The 16,070-nt window shown below is 42.1% G+C and overlaps 2 protein-coding genes across 2 annotated transcripts in view; one reads left to right on the forward strand and one right to left on the reverse strand.

Annotated features, from left to right (window-relative positions):
* Nucleotides 1-1,161: 1,161 nt before the first annotated feature.
* Nucleotides 1,162-10,676, forward strand: SNRPD1 (small nuclear ribonucleoprotein D1 polypeptide). Its single transcript, XM_048838833.2, has 4 exons — nucleotides 1,162-1,348; nucleotides 3,229-3,305; nucleotides 5,889-6,080; nucleotides 10,494-10,676. Exons 1-4 carry the CDS (start codon nucleotides 1,335-1,337, stop codon nucleotides 10,568-10,570), a joined length of 360 nt encoding a protein of 119 aa, XP_048694790.1. The 5' UTR covers nucleotides 1,162-1,334; the 3' UTR covers nucleotides 10,571-10,676.
* Nucleotides 10,677-11,325: 649 nt separating this feature from the next.
* The window catches only part of SLC6A20 (solute carrier family 6 member 20), a 35,532-nt gene continuing 30,787 nt past the window's right edge, over nucleotides 11,326-16,070 (reverse strand). The window contains exons 10-11 of the mRNA XM_048838824.2: nucleotides 14,806-14,971; nucleotides 11,326-12,089 (exon numbers count right to left, since the gene is read on the reverse strand). Of these exons, the coding sequence (XP_048694781.2) occupies nucleotides 11,943-12,089; nucleotides 14,806-14,971 (313 nt within the window). The 3' untranslated portion in view covers nucleotides 11,326-11,942. The remainder of the gene's footprint in view (nucleotides 12,090-14,805; nucleotides 14,972-16,070) is intronic.

Here is a 16,070-nt window from a genome sequence, read left to right on the forward strand (position 1 = left end):
AATACTCATCTCTACCATCGTGGAACCAATTACATATTTTCTTTCAATTGGCATTGTGATAGAGGTATAGGGTGACCATACATCCTGTTTTAGCTGGGACAATCCTTTTGAGCCCTGTCCTGGATGTCCTGACTATTCTCCTCCCCTGCCTCCCCCCAAACTGAGCACTTGTCCTGTTTGCTTTCTGCGCTGGGGTGTGGTGGGGAGAGCGAAGGGACAAATACCCACTTTTGGCAAAAAAGTCAGGCTGTCGGCTCGGGTGAGTGGTAACCCCAGCTGCCTCAGGCTGACAACCCCGCAAGTGGCAGGGCTGGGGCTGATAGCCCCATAGAGGGGGAGGTGTCCCATTTTCAGTTTGGGAAATAATGGTCTACATCAACAGGGGCGCCATATTACTATTTATTGAGTGTGGTGCTATAAATAAACCTGTAGGTGAAGGGGGTTCATTGGCACAAAAGTTTAGTGTTTAGTTCATGCACCTAGTTACGTTGAACGGCGTGTAGTGGGGCCAGAAGTATGGCACTAACCCAGGACGTGCTGCAGTACAGCTGTCGTGGTCAGGTAAGTTTTGATCTTTATACCTGCCTGGTAAAGTACACTGCATTCCGAATCAAGGTTGCAACCCCTGCCTAGGACCAACCACCCTGGGCAGAGTTGGGCTATTTGAAGCCTGACGGCGCCTGCTGTGCACGGAGTCTCGGGCAGCCTGCCCGGGGTTGCCGGCACCCAGGCTCAAATGGGGACTAGCCTGCAGAGCCCTGCTGACCCTTGCGGCGGGCTGGGCCCTCCCGCAACTCTCCACGAACCCAAGCGGGGGCAAGGCACCCGGGGGGAGGGGGCGAGCCGGCCTAGCAGCGCCCCACCCAGCCCTTAGCAAATGAATAAGGGCTGCCGGGGCGGGAAGGGGCCGAAGGCTGGAGCCACTCCGTGAGTGCGCTACCTCAGGCCTCCGGGCCGCTCTTAATGGGAAGGCTCTAAGCGGGGGCTCAGCCTGACCCCTGCCGACCCAGAGCCCCCGCCCCCGGCGCTGCTGCTGCCACCACCGCCTGGCTCCGGCTGTTCGGCGCCGCCCGGCGGAGATAAAGGGCTGGCACCAGCGCGCAGGCGCGTCGCCAACGCGCCCCGGCTCGGCAGGGGGCGCTTAAGCCCCGCCTCTTCCACTCATATCCGGGTGCGAGGAGAGTCACTTCCGGCCAGTGCGTTTCTTTCATCGAGCGCCGGAGCGGCCTGGTCTGAGGCCTCCGCACCGAGCTCAATTTTTTTTCCCTTCCCCGCTGCCGGGGTTGCCGCCCTGTGGTCCCGGCCGGCTGGCCTGACGCCCCTGCTCCGCCGCCATGAAGCTCGTGAGGTGAGATGGGCCCGGATGGAGGCGGATTGGGGGTTAGCGGGCAGCGGCGGGAAAGGCGCGCGCTGGGCCGGAGCATGAACCTTCCCCCGTCTCGTGCCGCTCTGGCTGCTCGCGCTCCTCTCTCTTCCGCCCCCGCCCCTTCCCCCGCTCGCCTCGCGCCGCTGTCGCCCCGGGCTCCCCGTTTCACGGCGGGTGCGAGCAGGGGCCCAGTTGCCGCCACGCCCGGAGCAGGCGCCGCCTGGTAGCGGCCCTGCTCTCGACGAGCCGGCCCGGGGGCGCGAAGGGCTGCCAGGCAGGGCTGTGCCAGGGAGCCCCCTCCCCCTACAGCGCGCACCTGAGCCGGGGACTCGAGGGTGGCCGCTCCCACCCGCCCCCGATCCTGCCCCACTCCCGCAGCGCGGGGTTGCTCCCGTCCTCCTCTCCCCCCGCGGCTGCTTCTTTCCCAGGCACCCCCCTAAGGAAACTGATGTTTAACATCACGCACTTGGGTTGCGCGTCTCTGGGTTAGGTTTTTAGCTGCATAGTTCTTGCTGGGCTCTGACCTTCGCTCTCTGGTTGTGACTCCATGGCTACTTGCGCTTTCTTCCTTAGCCAGCAAGCAAACATGAATCCGGTTATTGATTTAAAAAAAAAATGCCATCGCCCAATCTGGTGTCATCATTTCCCGCGTATTTTAAAGCAGCCCTCAATAAGTTATACAATTGTTTACTAGCCAGAAGATTTATTCTCTGGTAATTGTGAGTTTGGGGGGAATAAGGAAAACTTTGGCTGGCTTCTCAGAGCTGCTAAATTCAGCAAGAGAGGGACTCCCTACTCCCAGCTAATCCACATACAAAAAGCATTCATGCAGTGCTTGTAAGTGCTGCTATGTCAGGGCATTCCCATCTGTCATATTTAACTTAAAAGAAAAAAAAGCAAGTATGGCAGTGGATTTGTAAAAATCCCAACAGCTTCCCTTTAAAGCAGTGTTTAAAGTGCTAATTAACCCCATTAAACAATAATTCAAACAATTTTAAAAAGCTAAGTTCTTTTTCCCTTTTGGTACTGTTCACTTCTTGCACTTCATTCAGATTGTACAAATGAAAATAGGTTAATTTCTTGTATTGTCGCTTTCACTTTAAGGTTCATAAATGTTAGCACAATTCAATGGTGTTTGGGCTACAATGACTGTTTCATGCAAATGAGTTATTTAACAAATATCTTTACCATTGACAGCTTTGTAAAACCATTTTTAACTAAACAAATTTTGGGATAAACTAGCCTGTCTCTGTTTAGGTACTGTTGTCCTAACTGTAAGAACCGTTGATAATGGAAGGGATTGCTAAGGGAGGTTTGTGGAACCTCCTTCACTGGAGGTTTTCAAAAGGAGGCTGGACAGCCATCTGTCTTATGTGGTTTAGACAACATATCCTGCATTTTGGCAAGGGGTTAATGGTGCCTTCTAGTGCTATGATGCAAGTAACGTACTTGGCTATTTGCACCATAGCAGTAACTATAGCTGTTATATTTATTTTGTTAAAAAGCAAAGTTTGTCTTAGGTGATGGGTAACCAGCAAAAAGCAACTGCTTTATAATGTTTGACTTCCAAATAAAGGTGTAGCAGACTTGTACTTGGTATGTTTGGGGATTCTTTGGAGCAGTGTTCAGTCAGGTTGCTTGGCAAGGATGCTCTCTTGCATGGTTTTCACTGTTGTGGTGGTGTTGTTGTTGCAAAGCCTCAGAGTTGATACAGAATTACTTTTTTGCAATATTGTGAGGTTTGAGATCTCCCCTGCTTTGTGCAATATGCATGGCAGGGCCTGGGTACTTTCTGAGGATTATTCATGTATTATGATATTGGAATGGAAGTTCTATTTTTCAACTACACTTCTATTTTGCAGGTTTCTAATGAAATTGAGTCATGAGACTGTGACCATTGAACTGAAGAATGGAACACAGGTGCATGGAACAATCACAGGTATCATATTCAAGAAGTTGGACCCTAAACTAAAATAATTAAGGAATTGATAGACAGTGAAAGGAAAATCTGTTCTCTTCTAAAGAGACTCCACTGTGATAGCTAAATGAGTCTCGTTAAGAGATGCATTTTGTGAAATACTGGGTGACAAAAAGTTTAAAATCACCCCACAACCAGTAGCATTAGGAACATCAGTTTAGGGTTCTTCCTTACTCGTATATTTGTGGTGAATGTTCAGACTGTACATGTAATTTAAAGACCAGCAACAGGCAACTAATCTAATGTATGAGATGTTCTCAAAGTTTTAATAACATGGACCACATCTGAATAAATACTGTGTTGAGGACCACCCCCTATCTCTCACTGGGGCTTACTGTGTTTGTTTTTTTCCCACCCTTGTGTTCTGTTATCCTCTCTGACCTTCCCATGCAGGTTTCTTTGCTGCCTTCTGCTCCTGCATATGCTTCTTGATCCCTTAGTTCCTTCTGCCTTGAATTTGCTGCTAAAAACTGCGTTTTTCCTTTCTCCTACATTTCCACTGACATTCTTCTTCATGTAGTAACTAGCATCTCCAGACCCAGGTGGTGGCTCTTGTTTCTTCTCCTCCTTTATATAGAGGCATCCCCTACTAAAGGCAGGTAAAAATGAGATAAGTTATCTGTATTTACAGGCAGCTGAGTTCTTATCAAGAGCCCAGGTGCATGTAGAAGCAACTGGAAGCATGGCCATCACTCTGACCTGCCAGCTCTTCATAGACCACCAGGAAGTGCTTTGAAGACTCATAGATCATAATTGGTCACAATAATAGACCGGGGGCAAAATGTCAAATTTTGTAATATTGTTTAATATTGTAATAAGCTTCTGTATTGAGATTCTGGTCTGTTGGATTATAATACTGAGAGCCAGGTACTCCTGAATTGTAATAATTGGCACACCAAAGTGGCTTAGGGGAATCTCTTTTAGGTCTTGTCTATTCACAAAGTTGCACTGGTTTAACTAAAGGTGTGTTTGGTCTACCCTCAAGTTTTACTGTGGATGTTTGTGTACAGCTGTCAGTAATGGGTGTGATTTTCTTTTTTTAAAGACACAGTTATGGCAGTAAACACCCTAGTGTAGGCAGTTATACCTGGATAGCTTATTTTGTTTTGTTGAACCACAGTAAGCTAGTCCGGTGTAAGCATGTTTATAAAGGTATAATTTTGTCTACAGTAGGGCTCTTTTTCTGCTGGAGGTACCGGGTTTATATTTCGCTGATGACTAGGGCCCTACCAAATTTACGGTCCGTTTTGGTCAATTTCATGGTCATAGGATCTTAAAAATAATAAATCTCATGATTTCAGTTATTTAAATCCACAATTTCACTGTGTTGTAACTGTAGGGGTCCTGACCCAAAAAGGAGTTGGGGGGTCGCAAGGTTATTGTAGGGGGGTTGCGGTGCTGCTACCCTTACTTCTGTGCTGTTGCTGGTGGCAGCGGTGCCTTCAGAGCTGGGTAGCTGCTGGCTGGGATCCCAGCTCTGAAGGCAGAGCTGCCACCAACAGCAGCGGGACAGAAGTAAGGATGGCATGGTATGGTATTGCCACCTTTACTTCTACGCTGCTGCCTGCAGAGCTGGGCCCTCAGCAGCCTCCATTCTCCAACTGTCCAGTTCTGAAGGCAGCAGTGCAGAAGCAAGGGTGGCATGGTAAGGTATTGCCATCCTTACTTCTGCACTGCTGCTGGCAGGGTGCTGCCTTCAGACCTGGGTGTCCAGCCAACAGTTGCCACTGTCTGGCTGGCCAGCTCTGAAGGCAGCATATAAGTAAGGGTGGCAATAATGCAACCTCCCTAAAATAACCTTGCACGCGTGCCCTTCTTAAGGGAACCGCAGCCAATGGGAGCTGCTGGGGGCGGGGCCTGCAGGCCTGGGCAACACATGGCTTGGAGGCCCCTCCACTGCCTAGGAGTTGCAGGGAGGCCATGCCACTGTGAGCTGGGGAGCCCCCCACCCTTGGCCCCACCTCAGCCCTGAACCCTCTTCCACACACCCAAACTGGTGCTGCTGGCCCAGCCAGAAACAGACTGCAGAAGTCATGGAGGTCACGAAAAGTCATGGAATCCATGACTTCTGTGACGTCCATGACAGACTCACAGCCTTAATGATACGGTCTTTAAGTGATCATACAGTTCTTTTTTTTCTTGCAGGACCACTGCCGAAGTTGAGTGCCAGGATGAGTAAAGCTCAGTGAATAAACCAGGGTTGTGCAGTCAGAGTCTGTTCGACCATTGCCTCATTAGCTGTTGAAGGGGGAAGGTATTTAGAGAACGATATAGGGGACTACAGGAAGAGAAAGGATGGTCTTGTGATTAAGGCAGTTGAATGCTATCTAGGTGAATTGGATTCTATTTCTGGTTCTACCAGACTTACCATTTATTGTCAAATTTTTCCACAGATAGCTACTAATTGTGCACCTCCTTTTCAAATGTAAGTCTCGTAACAATGTCCTTTCGAAAATGGCATTACCTAGCATACTAAAAGTAACCAATTTTTTGATGCATTTAGTCATTCTCTTCCCTAAAATTTGTCATCCCTCTGTGTTTCAGGAGTGGATGTCAGTATGAATACACATCTTAAAGCTGTGAAAATGACACTGAAGAACAGAGAGCCTGTACAGTTGGAGACATTGAGTATTCGAGGAAATAACATTCGATACTTCATTCTGCCAGACAGTTTACCTCTGGATACCTTGCTAGTGGATGTTGAACCAAAAGTCAAATCCAAGAAAAGGGAAGCAGGTTAGTTTGTGATTTCACGTTTGTTTTATTCCAGATTACTAAGGGGGTGGTTTGTTTGCTCCATAAATTAGTACTTTTATTGAATCTGAAGTAATCTTTAAAAAGTTTTGAGGTTTCTTGTCCTCTAGCTGGAAGGCACTGGCAGTTTGTAGATTATTTGATGTTCTGATCGCCTTAAACATTGAGTTTCACTGACTTGGACACCCTTCTTAAATTCTGCATAAATCTGAAATTATGTGTATGTGATGTTGTTATACCAATAAAATAAAAACCAGCAGGATCTTATTAAAGGGAAAAGGCAAAATACCACATATATTGTGAATACAGAAAGAATCGTAGTAAGCAGTTATAGCTATAACATTCCATTCAATCTCATATTTATTCACACACACACGTTCTGCAAGGTTGTTATCATAGTTACCTTAGAGTTGCTCATGCCAAGCCACTGGCCAGGTGTCCTGGACATGAGGAGGGAGCAGGGCCTTGTCTGATGCTCCTGGAAGTTGATTTGCAGAATCAGACCCCCAAAGCTCTCACTTTCTAGAGACCATTTTTATAGGAGCTTCTTCTTATGCCAGTCTATGGGAATTGCTTCATCATGCTGTTGCTGAATCGATCAGCAGATGGCACATTCCTGACGGCTCCGTGCTGCCAGATATTATCTTGTTCTTTGGTTCTCCCATTCTTGAGGCTGTTGGGTGGATTCCAGTCTGCCCTCCGGAGGTCCTTTGGTTATTTCCACTTGACGCCTTCTTCAGCCGATGGACACTGGATTCTTAGGCTGGCACCTCCCTGGTCATTCAGTTATTTTTCACACCAAGTATCCATCCACATACATCCTCTATCTCTATTTTAATCACAATTGTTAACAAAGCGAGATGAATACAACAAAAGGGCGGGGAGTCTCTGGGTGCTGTTTCTGTTGTTACAGAGTATTGCTTTGAGTCTCTCTCTGTGTGAGTAGTTGTTGTTACAAAGAATGGCTTTGAGAACAGACTCTGTCTTAGAATGTACTAACACAATTAGCAGCTTGCAAGTTTCACACACAGAGGGAGAGAAACAGTCCCAAAACCCAAGAGACCTCTTAATTAGTAATACCCTGGAATTTAAACTATGGGGAATCAAACTCATTTGTGATTTTAATACAAAACTTCTTTAATATGATCCAACAATGTCCTACCAGAGAAGACATTTTTTAAGTTGGAGAAAAAAATAATTTCAAAATGACTTTTGAAGTTCACTAGTGTGTGTGTGCCGCATCTCTGTTTGCACTATTCACTTCAGGTTTTGTTTCTTAATCTCAATGAGCTAGTACAGAGGGGACTCTCTTACTATGATGAGTGGATAACTGTGGAGTTGTGTGTTACAGGGGAAAAAATGAACCTTTGGATTCTATATGGTCTCTGAAGATCTTAACTTTCATGATAAGCCTGGGATGTTTTCAGATAGGTAGACTTCTGGCCCCAAATCCCATCTACCTCATATTTTCACACAAGAATGTTCTAATTTTTTTCCTCAGACAGTTCTTAAACAAAAAAACTTTTAGATAGCATTAAAGTTGTAAATAGAGGGCTATTAATTTAAAGCCACACTATTAGAACTTTGTTGTGACAAGAAAAACTAGAAAGAGAGAATTTGTAGTTTAGAATTCATAAACAACTTTACCTGTGTGCTATGTTTTCACCCACCTGATAAGGATATGCTTAAGATAACTTCACATAAAGCTTTCAAATCATTGACTGCTCTTGGAAACAATAAATTCTGTGAATGGAACAATGGTTTGCTTTACAGAAATGTTGGCCCCCTTCTTTCCCCCTTAATAAATAGCATCCTAGCCTGGTTTGATGAATGTAGTCCTCTGAATATCAGAGGGGTAGCAGTGTTAGTCTGTATCCACAAAAACAACGAAGAGTCCGGTGGCACTTTAAAGACTAACAGAGATTTCTTTGGGCATAAGCTTTCACGGGTAAAAAAACCCACTTCAGATGCATGGGTTTTTCAGAAGTGGGTTTTTTACCCACGAAAGCTTATGCCCAAATAAATCTCTGTTAGTCTTTAAGGTGCCACCGGACTCCTCGTTGTTTTTGTAGTACTCTGAGATCTCTGGCCTATACATATTATGTGGATTGTATAAAGGGGATAAGTGAGCAGTAATGGAGTTTGGGTTCTCTAATTTATATTAATAAGATTTCAGGGTCTGGACAGTGTAGCTCTAGTCTGTGTAGGCACATTGATAGGGCTCTCCACAACATTGAGACTCCCCCACCCACTATGAATATCTGTTGACCATGTGGGAAATAGAAATAGGAGTCAGATTTCAGAGTAGCAGCCATGTTAGTCTGTATCCACAAAAAGAAAAGGAGTACTTGTGGTACCTTAGAGACTAACACATTTATTTAGGTCAATACATGAAGGATAAGTTACATTGTACCATATGGGAAGGTGAACTAGAGAATGATCTTTGAGTCATATGTGTTAGATGATGGTTTGTGGCATGTACTGGAAACAAATGAGGTAGCTAGATAGTAGTTTGTTTCTGACTTAATACATTGAGACTGTGACATCGTGGGTAGAGTTCAAGTTATTGGAAATCTCAATCATTTTTGGAAATTGAGTAAAAATAGCTTCAAGTTAATACACTTGTTCCTGAGTACCTCTGTCAAATTTTGTTTCTGCTATAATTTTTTTTTAAATTTTTTTGTTGCGATCTGAATGGTTTTCTCTAGAATCTTTCAGTAAATTACCTTTGAAAAAGAGGTAAAGAAATTTCAACAAAGCTTTTTTTTTTAAAGCTGGTGATATCCATTTCAGGTTGTGTGTGGAACTTACCTACAGAATTCCTCACTATTTGTGCAACTAAGCATTCAGGTGTTTTCAGTTAATATCAATGTGCAGCATAACTATTCACATTTTTCATTTATTAATTTCAGTTATTGGTAAATGAACACTGAATTAATCTGCCAAGAAGTAGTTACAGTTCTCTTGGGGGGAGATACATGCTGCATGTTTGTGCCAGGTTCTGCTTTCAACTGTGAAATCCTTCATCTCCCCCCCCCCCACTTACTTTGTCAAATATTGCGGGGAGGAAGAAAAGTGCACTGTTATGTATTTCAAAATATTTTACTCTACAGTGTGACCAGGTTTTTACAATATTACATAGATAGTTTCCATAACATTTCTTGTTCATTGACAAGTTCAATTGATCAGAAATCCCAACATGTATGACTGTAATATGTAATTAGAGCTATTTATCTCAATTTGCTAATCCTCCATAATAATGCACCTCACTGATGTTTTATGAAGACAAACCCATTTTTTTTCAGATCTTCACAATACTCAATCATCTCAAACCATAGTTAAACATGCAAAGCACCATGATTAGAACACCCCTCTAAATGGTTATGGGGTCATACCCAGCCTCCTTTGGGTGAAATTGACCCGTGCCCCTTGACAGACTGTCATGAAGCCATATGATTGAGGCACATTTATTGCTTCCAATTCCCATTGCTTAAAAGAGGCAAGTGCCTTTTGTATGGTATATGCCTTTTTTGAAAGTCTCTGCCTAATGGGATATATAAAATCTGTAGTAGCTTGGTCAGTAGTTCTGTCAGGCATGTATTAGGAAAAAAAGACATGCCAACATAGCGGGTAAATTTGTTATGAATGTATGAATAGGATCTCATTTAGCATGTTCTTTCCTATTCGATACTGTAAATCAGTTGGATGATTTCCATCTTTCTTGAACTAAACTGTTGAAGCCAAAAGATGGCCAAAAATTGAAAAATGCTCAGCACGCAACATTTCTTATTGAAAACAATAGGAGCTGTTGAATGATCAGCTCTTGAGAAAATGTAGCTACTTTTTATTTGCCTAAAAGAAAGTTGAGCAGTTTGGAAAATCTGGCCTGTCTACACTTACACATTTTACACCTACCTTTGCCTGCTTCTTTGCCATACATATTTTGTCATAGTTAATAAGTTATATTAATAGGGTGTGAAGCCCACAGCATTGTAGCATCTTGTGTATTTAAATCCCAGTTCCTGAATGGCTAGCTTTATTCAGAAAGAGAGAGAGACGGGCACATGTCAAGCTTTCATATTCAGAAAGCTAGTATATGCCTTTGTTTTCAGAAGTGAAAGTAGACTTGAGAAGTGTGAATTATATAAGTTGTTTGCATTTTTTAAAAAAAAATGCAAAACTCAAGTGCAAGGGAATTGAAATAGAGGGAAAAAAACCCCAAAACCTTTGGTGTGTCTGAAATTCAGTAGCATTATCACAGTCTGGTATCCAATTACAAGTCCTGTACGATAAAATACAATGTCTTTTACACTTGATACAGCATACACTTTATTTGAAATAAACTCTATTCAGGTGTAAAAGTTAACTTGTTCTTTGTTTTGTTTGCTTGCTCAGTTGCAGGAAGAGGCCGTGGCAGAGGTCGGGGCAGAGGCCGTGGCCGTGGCAGAGGAAGAGGGGGACCTAGGCGATAACTTCTCTCTCACCACAGATACATGTTACAAAATTCTAAGCAGTCTGATATTTTTTGTACAGGTTTTGTTTACAATGTCAATTTTTAATAAACACAAATGTGAAAAAGTTGTCTCTTTTGTCAGTTAAGCCCTGAATGGGGTTTGTATTCATTGTATGCAATAGTAGAGCATTGGTGTGGACTAAGCATGCCATGTTACCTTTGTACTTGCAGTTCAGCCGAGAGAATTTCTTTTCCTAGTACGTACTATAATTTCACCTCTAGCTTTTCTCTGACCAGGAAAGCTACTTGTTATGTTGTAATACTCTTCAATCAAAATGAACATTGCTTCTTCCTTTGCAAGACACCTACTGTGTTCTATTAAGGTCACATAACCAAAATGTGTACTTAGAGAATTTATACTTTTAAATGTTGTGTTTTGTTTAACATTGCATTTCAGGGTCACTTCTTCTGTAGTTCTAAACAAAAATTAGTACAATTCTACTATCTAATCGAAATTTAATGTAACACATCATGAGTTCATTCTGTTATAGAAAAAATTTCTCACAGGGAAAAATGGTTCAGGTCTATAAAACATTGGAATGTGGCAGAAGATTAAAATCAAAATACATATGCATGGGTGTGAACTTTGTTGAAGTTAGTTGTATGGTGTGAGGCTCTTGTGTTGAGTGGTTTGTGAAACTCTCACAGATGCATTTTACTGCTTAAAGGTGTGCATCTGCTAGTAACTCCCTAGAAAACAAGTACTGTACACAGTTGCATAGTGGAACCTGATATTTACTTCTATTGGAAACATAAGAATTGACACAGCTTATGCATAAGCTTAAGCTGTTTTGCTTTTATGTCAGCTCTTTTAAGAAATATTGACCTCCTTTACCTCAACATACAGATACTTCCTAGTAATTTTTTCTCTCAAATAGTAGACTGTCACATTCAGATTACAAAATTTGAGAAGTCAAACTATATATATAAAATTTCAAGAAACGCAGTCATGTATATGCATACTATTTTGAAGAGTAATTTCTAGTACTTGCTTTCAGATAATTGATGCTTATTGTTTGAAGTAGGCAGTACTGCACAGTGAGAGAGAACAGCCTAACATCAGTTGTCATTAGCCAGTAATACTTGGTAACTTGTGCTAAGTGGCTTTTTGTGAGGTTTGTATATCAGTTAGAGACCCTCTTAAAGCTTCATCTGCTACAGAAGAGCTTTTTGAACCACTGTGGGAGCTGCCAAGAGCACTTCATGGTAAATACATCACCCAAGGTTCTGCAGATCTATAAATAGTTGCTACAAGTAATGGTTGCTGTGGTCTCAAAGATCCACACAGGTATTGCAACTGGTGAAGTTTTCATGAGTCCAGTTATGAACATTCATTCAAGAGTTGATACATTTCTCTTCAGTCTCTTCATAATAAAAATTATTATTGCACCTAGTGGTATACACATTGTGGATGCAGCCACAAGTAGTCCAATAACTGCCAGGGCATAACTTGGATAGTCTTTTGTAACCAGTTGACCCTGCAAATAAGAGAATATTAGCATGAAGTAATTGTAGCCCTCTCCTTTTTGTAACTTACTATAAGAAATGAGATCCTTTACTGCCCCAAAAGTGTTGGATCTTTAATTTTTGATGGCTGGCAGTGATCTTAAATTTATGCACAGTTTTGCTAGAGAACAAAGTTAAGCTGTAAAGCAGATGTTTGTGTGTAGAGGTGGTTACTATACCTTGATGTAAATATCAAGGATTGGTGTGGACTGTCACTTCAAGAGACAGCACTCATTTTAGTCACTGAGTTTGCTGTGCACAATACATATTTTCTTGTTCTTACCAAAAACTTAACAGTCGAAATAAAGAATCATGAAAACAGTTATAGAAAGTTTATTTAGGCTAATGGGTTGAATCCCACAGCATTTTGTATTTCTTGCATGATTGATTTTTGTTGTGTATTTGGGCTGTGGCAGGTTGAGAGAGATGGACTATAGAGCTTCAGTCACTACTGACCTAGGCTGGATGTGAGCTGCCATCCTTGAGGCAAGGTACTAGTAGAGTGTGCCACACAAAATAAGTGAATGGTTTCATGTCAGTTCGCATACTTCCCAGGATAGGCCATTGCCTCAGTAATTTGACCAGAGGCCACATCCTGAACAGTCATGGAAACAGTTACCCTCATCCCTAGACTACACCCTAATAGATGGTAGAGTGGCCAGATGTCCTGATTTTTTTTTTTATAGGGACAGTCCTGATTTTTGGGTCTTTTTTTTTTTTTATATATAGGCTCCTATTACCCCTTCCCCGTCCCAATTTTTCACACTTGCTGTCTGGTCACCCTAGGAGATGGGGTAACTAGCATTGTTGCTGCCTGTGCTTACCTGTCTGTAGTCACTGTGGTTATTGCTCCCATCAGCACCTTTTAAGAACATGAAGTTCATTGAAAGGTTTTTTGTGTTTTTTTTTTTTTTTAAATTGTAGGGTATGCCTATTCTAAAGACAGTATTAGTATGGCTCACTTCACTTCCTGTCTCTTTAAGTGGGAGAAAGATGCTGTCTTCATCATGAATTTAGAATAAGCCCTTCCCAGATTATGTATGCACATCTCTAAAGCACTCTGCTCTGAAGCAGTCAGAAAGTAAAGGTACAAGGTGTCACTTTTCCTGTTAGTGCCACTGTAAAAAGACCAAAATGTGTGGAATTCAAGGTTTAGTGGCATGGAGGAGTTAAAGCTGTTTTAAAACAAAAAACAACAAAACCTGAACTGTTTTTAAAAAATCTAAACTACATGGCGGCAGTTCTATTCTTACAGCATCACTGTGTCCTATAGGAATTAAGCTTCTCTTTTTCTCCCATGCTCAATGGAATTATCTGAATTCCAACTGTATCCTGCTAATTCTCCCTCTTTTAAATGTGTGCTCCCTTACCCTCTCACCCCGCACCATGCTGTATGAGGGTTCATAGTCAGGGGTAGTCCTCTCATTCTTGCCGTGAGTGAACAGAGCTGTGACCAACACTCCATGAACTAATCAATAAGGAGGCTGTTCAGGAGTGCTGTAAGTGTGCGTTTAGTGCTGGGCGTACTGTAGCTGACTGCTCTCAGCTTTGGTAGTCTGGGAATCAAGCTAAATGATGTAATGCAACCCAGAGCTGCTGCAAAGCTATTCACAGCTTTCCTATATCTCCACTATTTTCCCATAATGTAATTAGTGCTTAAATGGAGAAACTGAATGGAGGCCTGCATCTTGCATTCAGCAACACCATCTAGATTTCTCTGAACACTTGAAGGGGTTGTCAGCAGTGATACAGCCCATACAGCTAGCATTGTGTGAGACACTGCAATATACCAGCTGTCCTTTAAGTGTTGCCCCTTATCAGTTGGAAGTTGGCAGCAAGCAACAAAGCTTACCGTAACTGGTACAGGTCAATATTTGTTACAGATGGTTAACATTAAGTAGTGAGAAATGTTAGTGCTAATGTAAGCTTTTAACTTATTTTGAGGCCAAATTTGTCACTGGAAACTTTTCTCAGCAGGATTATTCCTTCCTGACATGGCACAATTGTGATCCTTGTCTCTGCAAAATGGTTTCAGTCTTGCTGCATTGGAATCTGCTGTTCTCCAGCCAACAGCAGAAACGCACACCCTTTCAGATACCCAAATTACCAGTGGCATGAAAACACTATAAAATTGATTACTTTCCTTTTAATAACAATGGGAACATGTTCTGGAATGTTATGAAATTAATATTTACTTAAGAAAATCAAATTGTTGTTTCTCTGTGATAAACATGTATTGAAGTACTTTTATGAAACATGTATTATGCCCACTGGGGAGAATGAACTGGATTGTGAATCATTCTATTGTAATTAGGTATGTGGGAGCTTTATTCAAAGTACTGAAAACCTCTTGGTCTTTGTGAATAGGAAATAACATTTTCATAAATCGATCACTTAGTGGGGTATCACTGCTCTTTTTATAAATTTTGTGTTTGTTCAAAATACCACAAGTGATTCTAACTCTTAGATGAAAGTTTTTTATTTGTGTGAGGGTTAGGGAATGCAGCTGCTTCTGCCTTCCATTAAAATTAAAGACCCATATTTGTTCCAGATTGAAACCTGCTATGTGAATTTTCAGCTGGTGCAATTTAAGCTGACTACCTCCACTCCTTGAATGTACCAATAGCTCCGAGTCCCAATGGCAAGCAGGGACTGGTGATAAAACAAAGTGATAAGTAAAATAAATACCTGTGTGGCATCCCAGGCTTTGTATTGCAGGGTTCCTGTGCTGATGTAGTCAGTCAGGTAAAATATAAACAAGCTTATAATTAGCACAGGACTGGCAAAAGCCCACATAATTTTCCAATACCAGTTTGGCTTATGTCCGACCATTAGGAGAAGGTCCTTTTCAAATCTGTTATTAAAAAAAAAATTACACAATTTGTTGAACTATGCTACTATTTTTAGTTTAGATTTTGCATTAGTAGGTTAGATACTAGGAAAAAAATTTCTTCCTGCAAAGGGCAGTTAAGCTCTGGCATAGGCTTCCAAGGGAGGTTGTGAAATCCACATCACTGGAGGTATTTAAGAACAGGTTTGACAAATGCCTGTCAGGGATGGACTAGGTTTCATTGGTCCTGCCTCAGTACAGGGGCCTGGACTTGATGACTTTTCAAGGTCCCTTCCTCATTGTATTTCTTGGCCAGGAAAACTTGGATGGCTATAATTGCAGACAGCTAAATACCATTGGCCTCTACATTAGGAAAAGGTGTATTTTGAAAGATATGAAGGAAAAAGGGTTGTGGGGGCTTTCTAATGTGTAGGGCCTAGAGATCAATGTGTGAAGCCCGTTAACAAGTCCTATCTGAGTATGTACAAATAATATCATGTACCTAGGTGTGCCCTACAACTATAAAGGACCAAATCTGCCTGTAGGGGAAAAGTGTGTGTGGCTAGGCAAGATGTGAGCTGAAAGAGACCTAGCTGCAGGGAATTTGGCTCACGAGGAGCATCTGCTAAGGTCAAAAGGTGTGTAATTTGTATTGAGCAGAAGTTAAGTGGAAAAGAGAAAGAGCTAGAGAAAAGCAGGTAGCATCGTTGTTAATTTTTCTAGCTGTTTTTTTCATCCAAGCAATTCCCCCCCCTAAACAAAGGCAAAAAGTTCTGTATTCATTCAAAAATGCATGGCGCTCAGTTACCTAGGAGACAGATTATGGCCCTGGCAGACATGCTTAAGTAACCCATGTGGACAAAACTGATTGTCACCTTTTTTATTTTCAAACCTACAGGGAGTGTGTTTTTGGCACTATGCAGTACCATAAGAGCCCTTGTGAAAATGTGTGGGAAATACTAAGCATGGGAGTCACATATTTGGTCCCAGGTTTTGTATAATGATGTAACATACATCTATGAACTGGATGTAGTAAATATGTTTATATATTTTAATGACTTAATTAGATATACATAGTTATTAAGGTCAGAAGGGACCATTATGATCATCTAGTCCGACCTCC

The sequence above is a fragment of the Caretta caretta genome, chromosome 2, assembly GCF_965140235.1.
Source record: "Caretta caretta isolate rCarCar2 chromosome 2, rCarCar1.hap1, whole genome shotgun sequence".
NCBI lineage: Eukaryota > Metazoa > Chordata > Testudines > Cheloniidae > Caretta > Caretta caretta.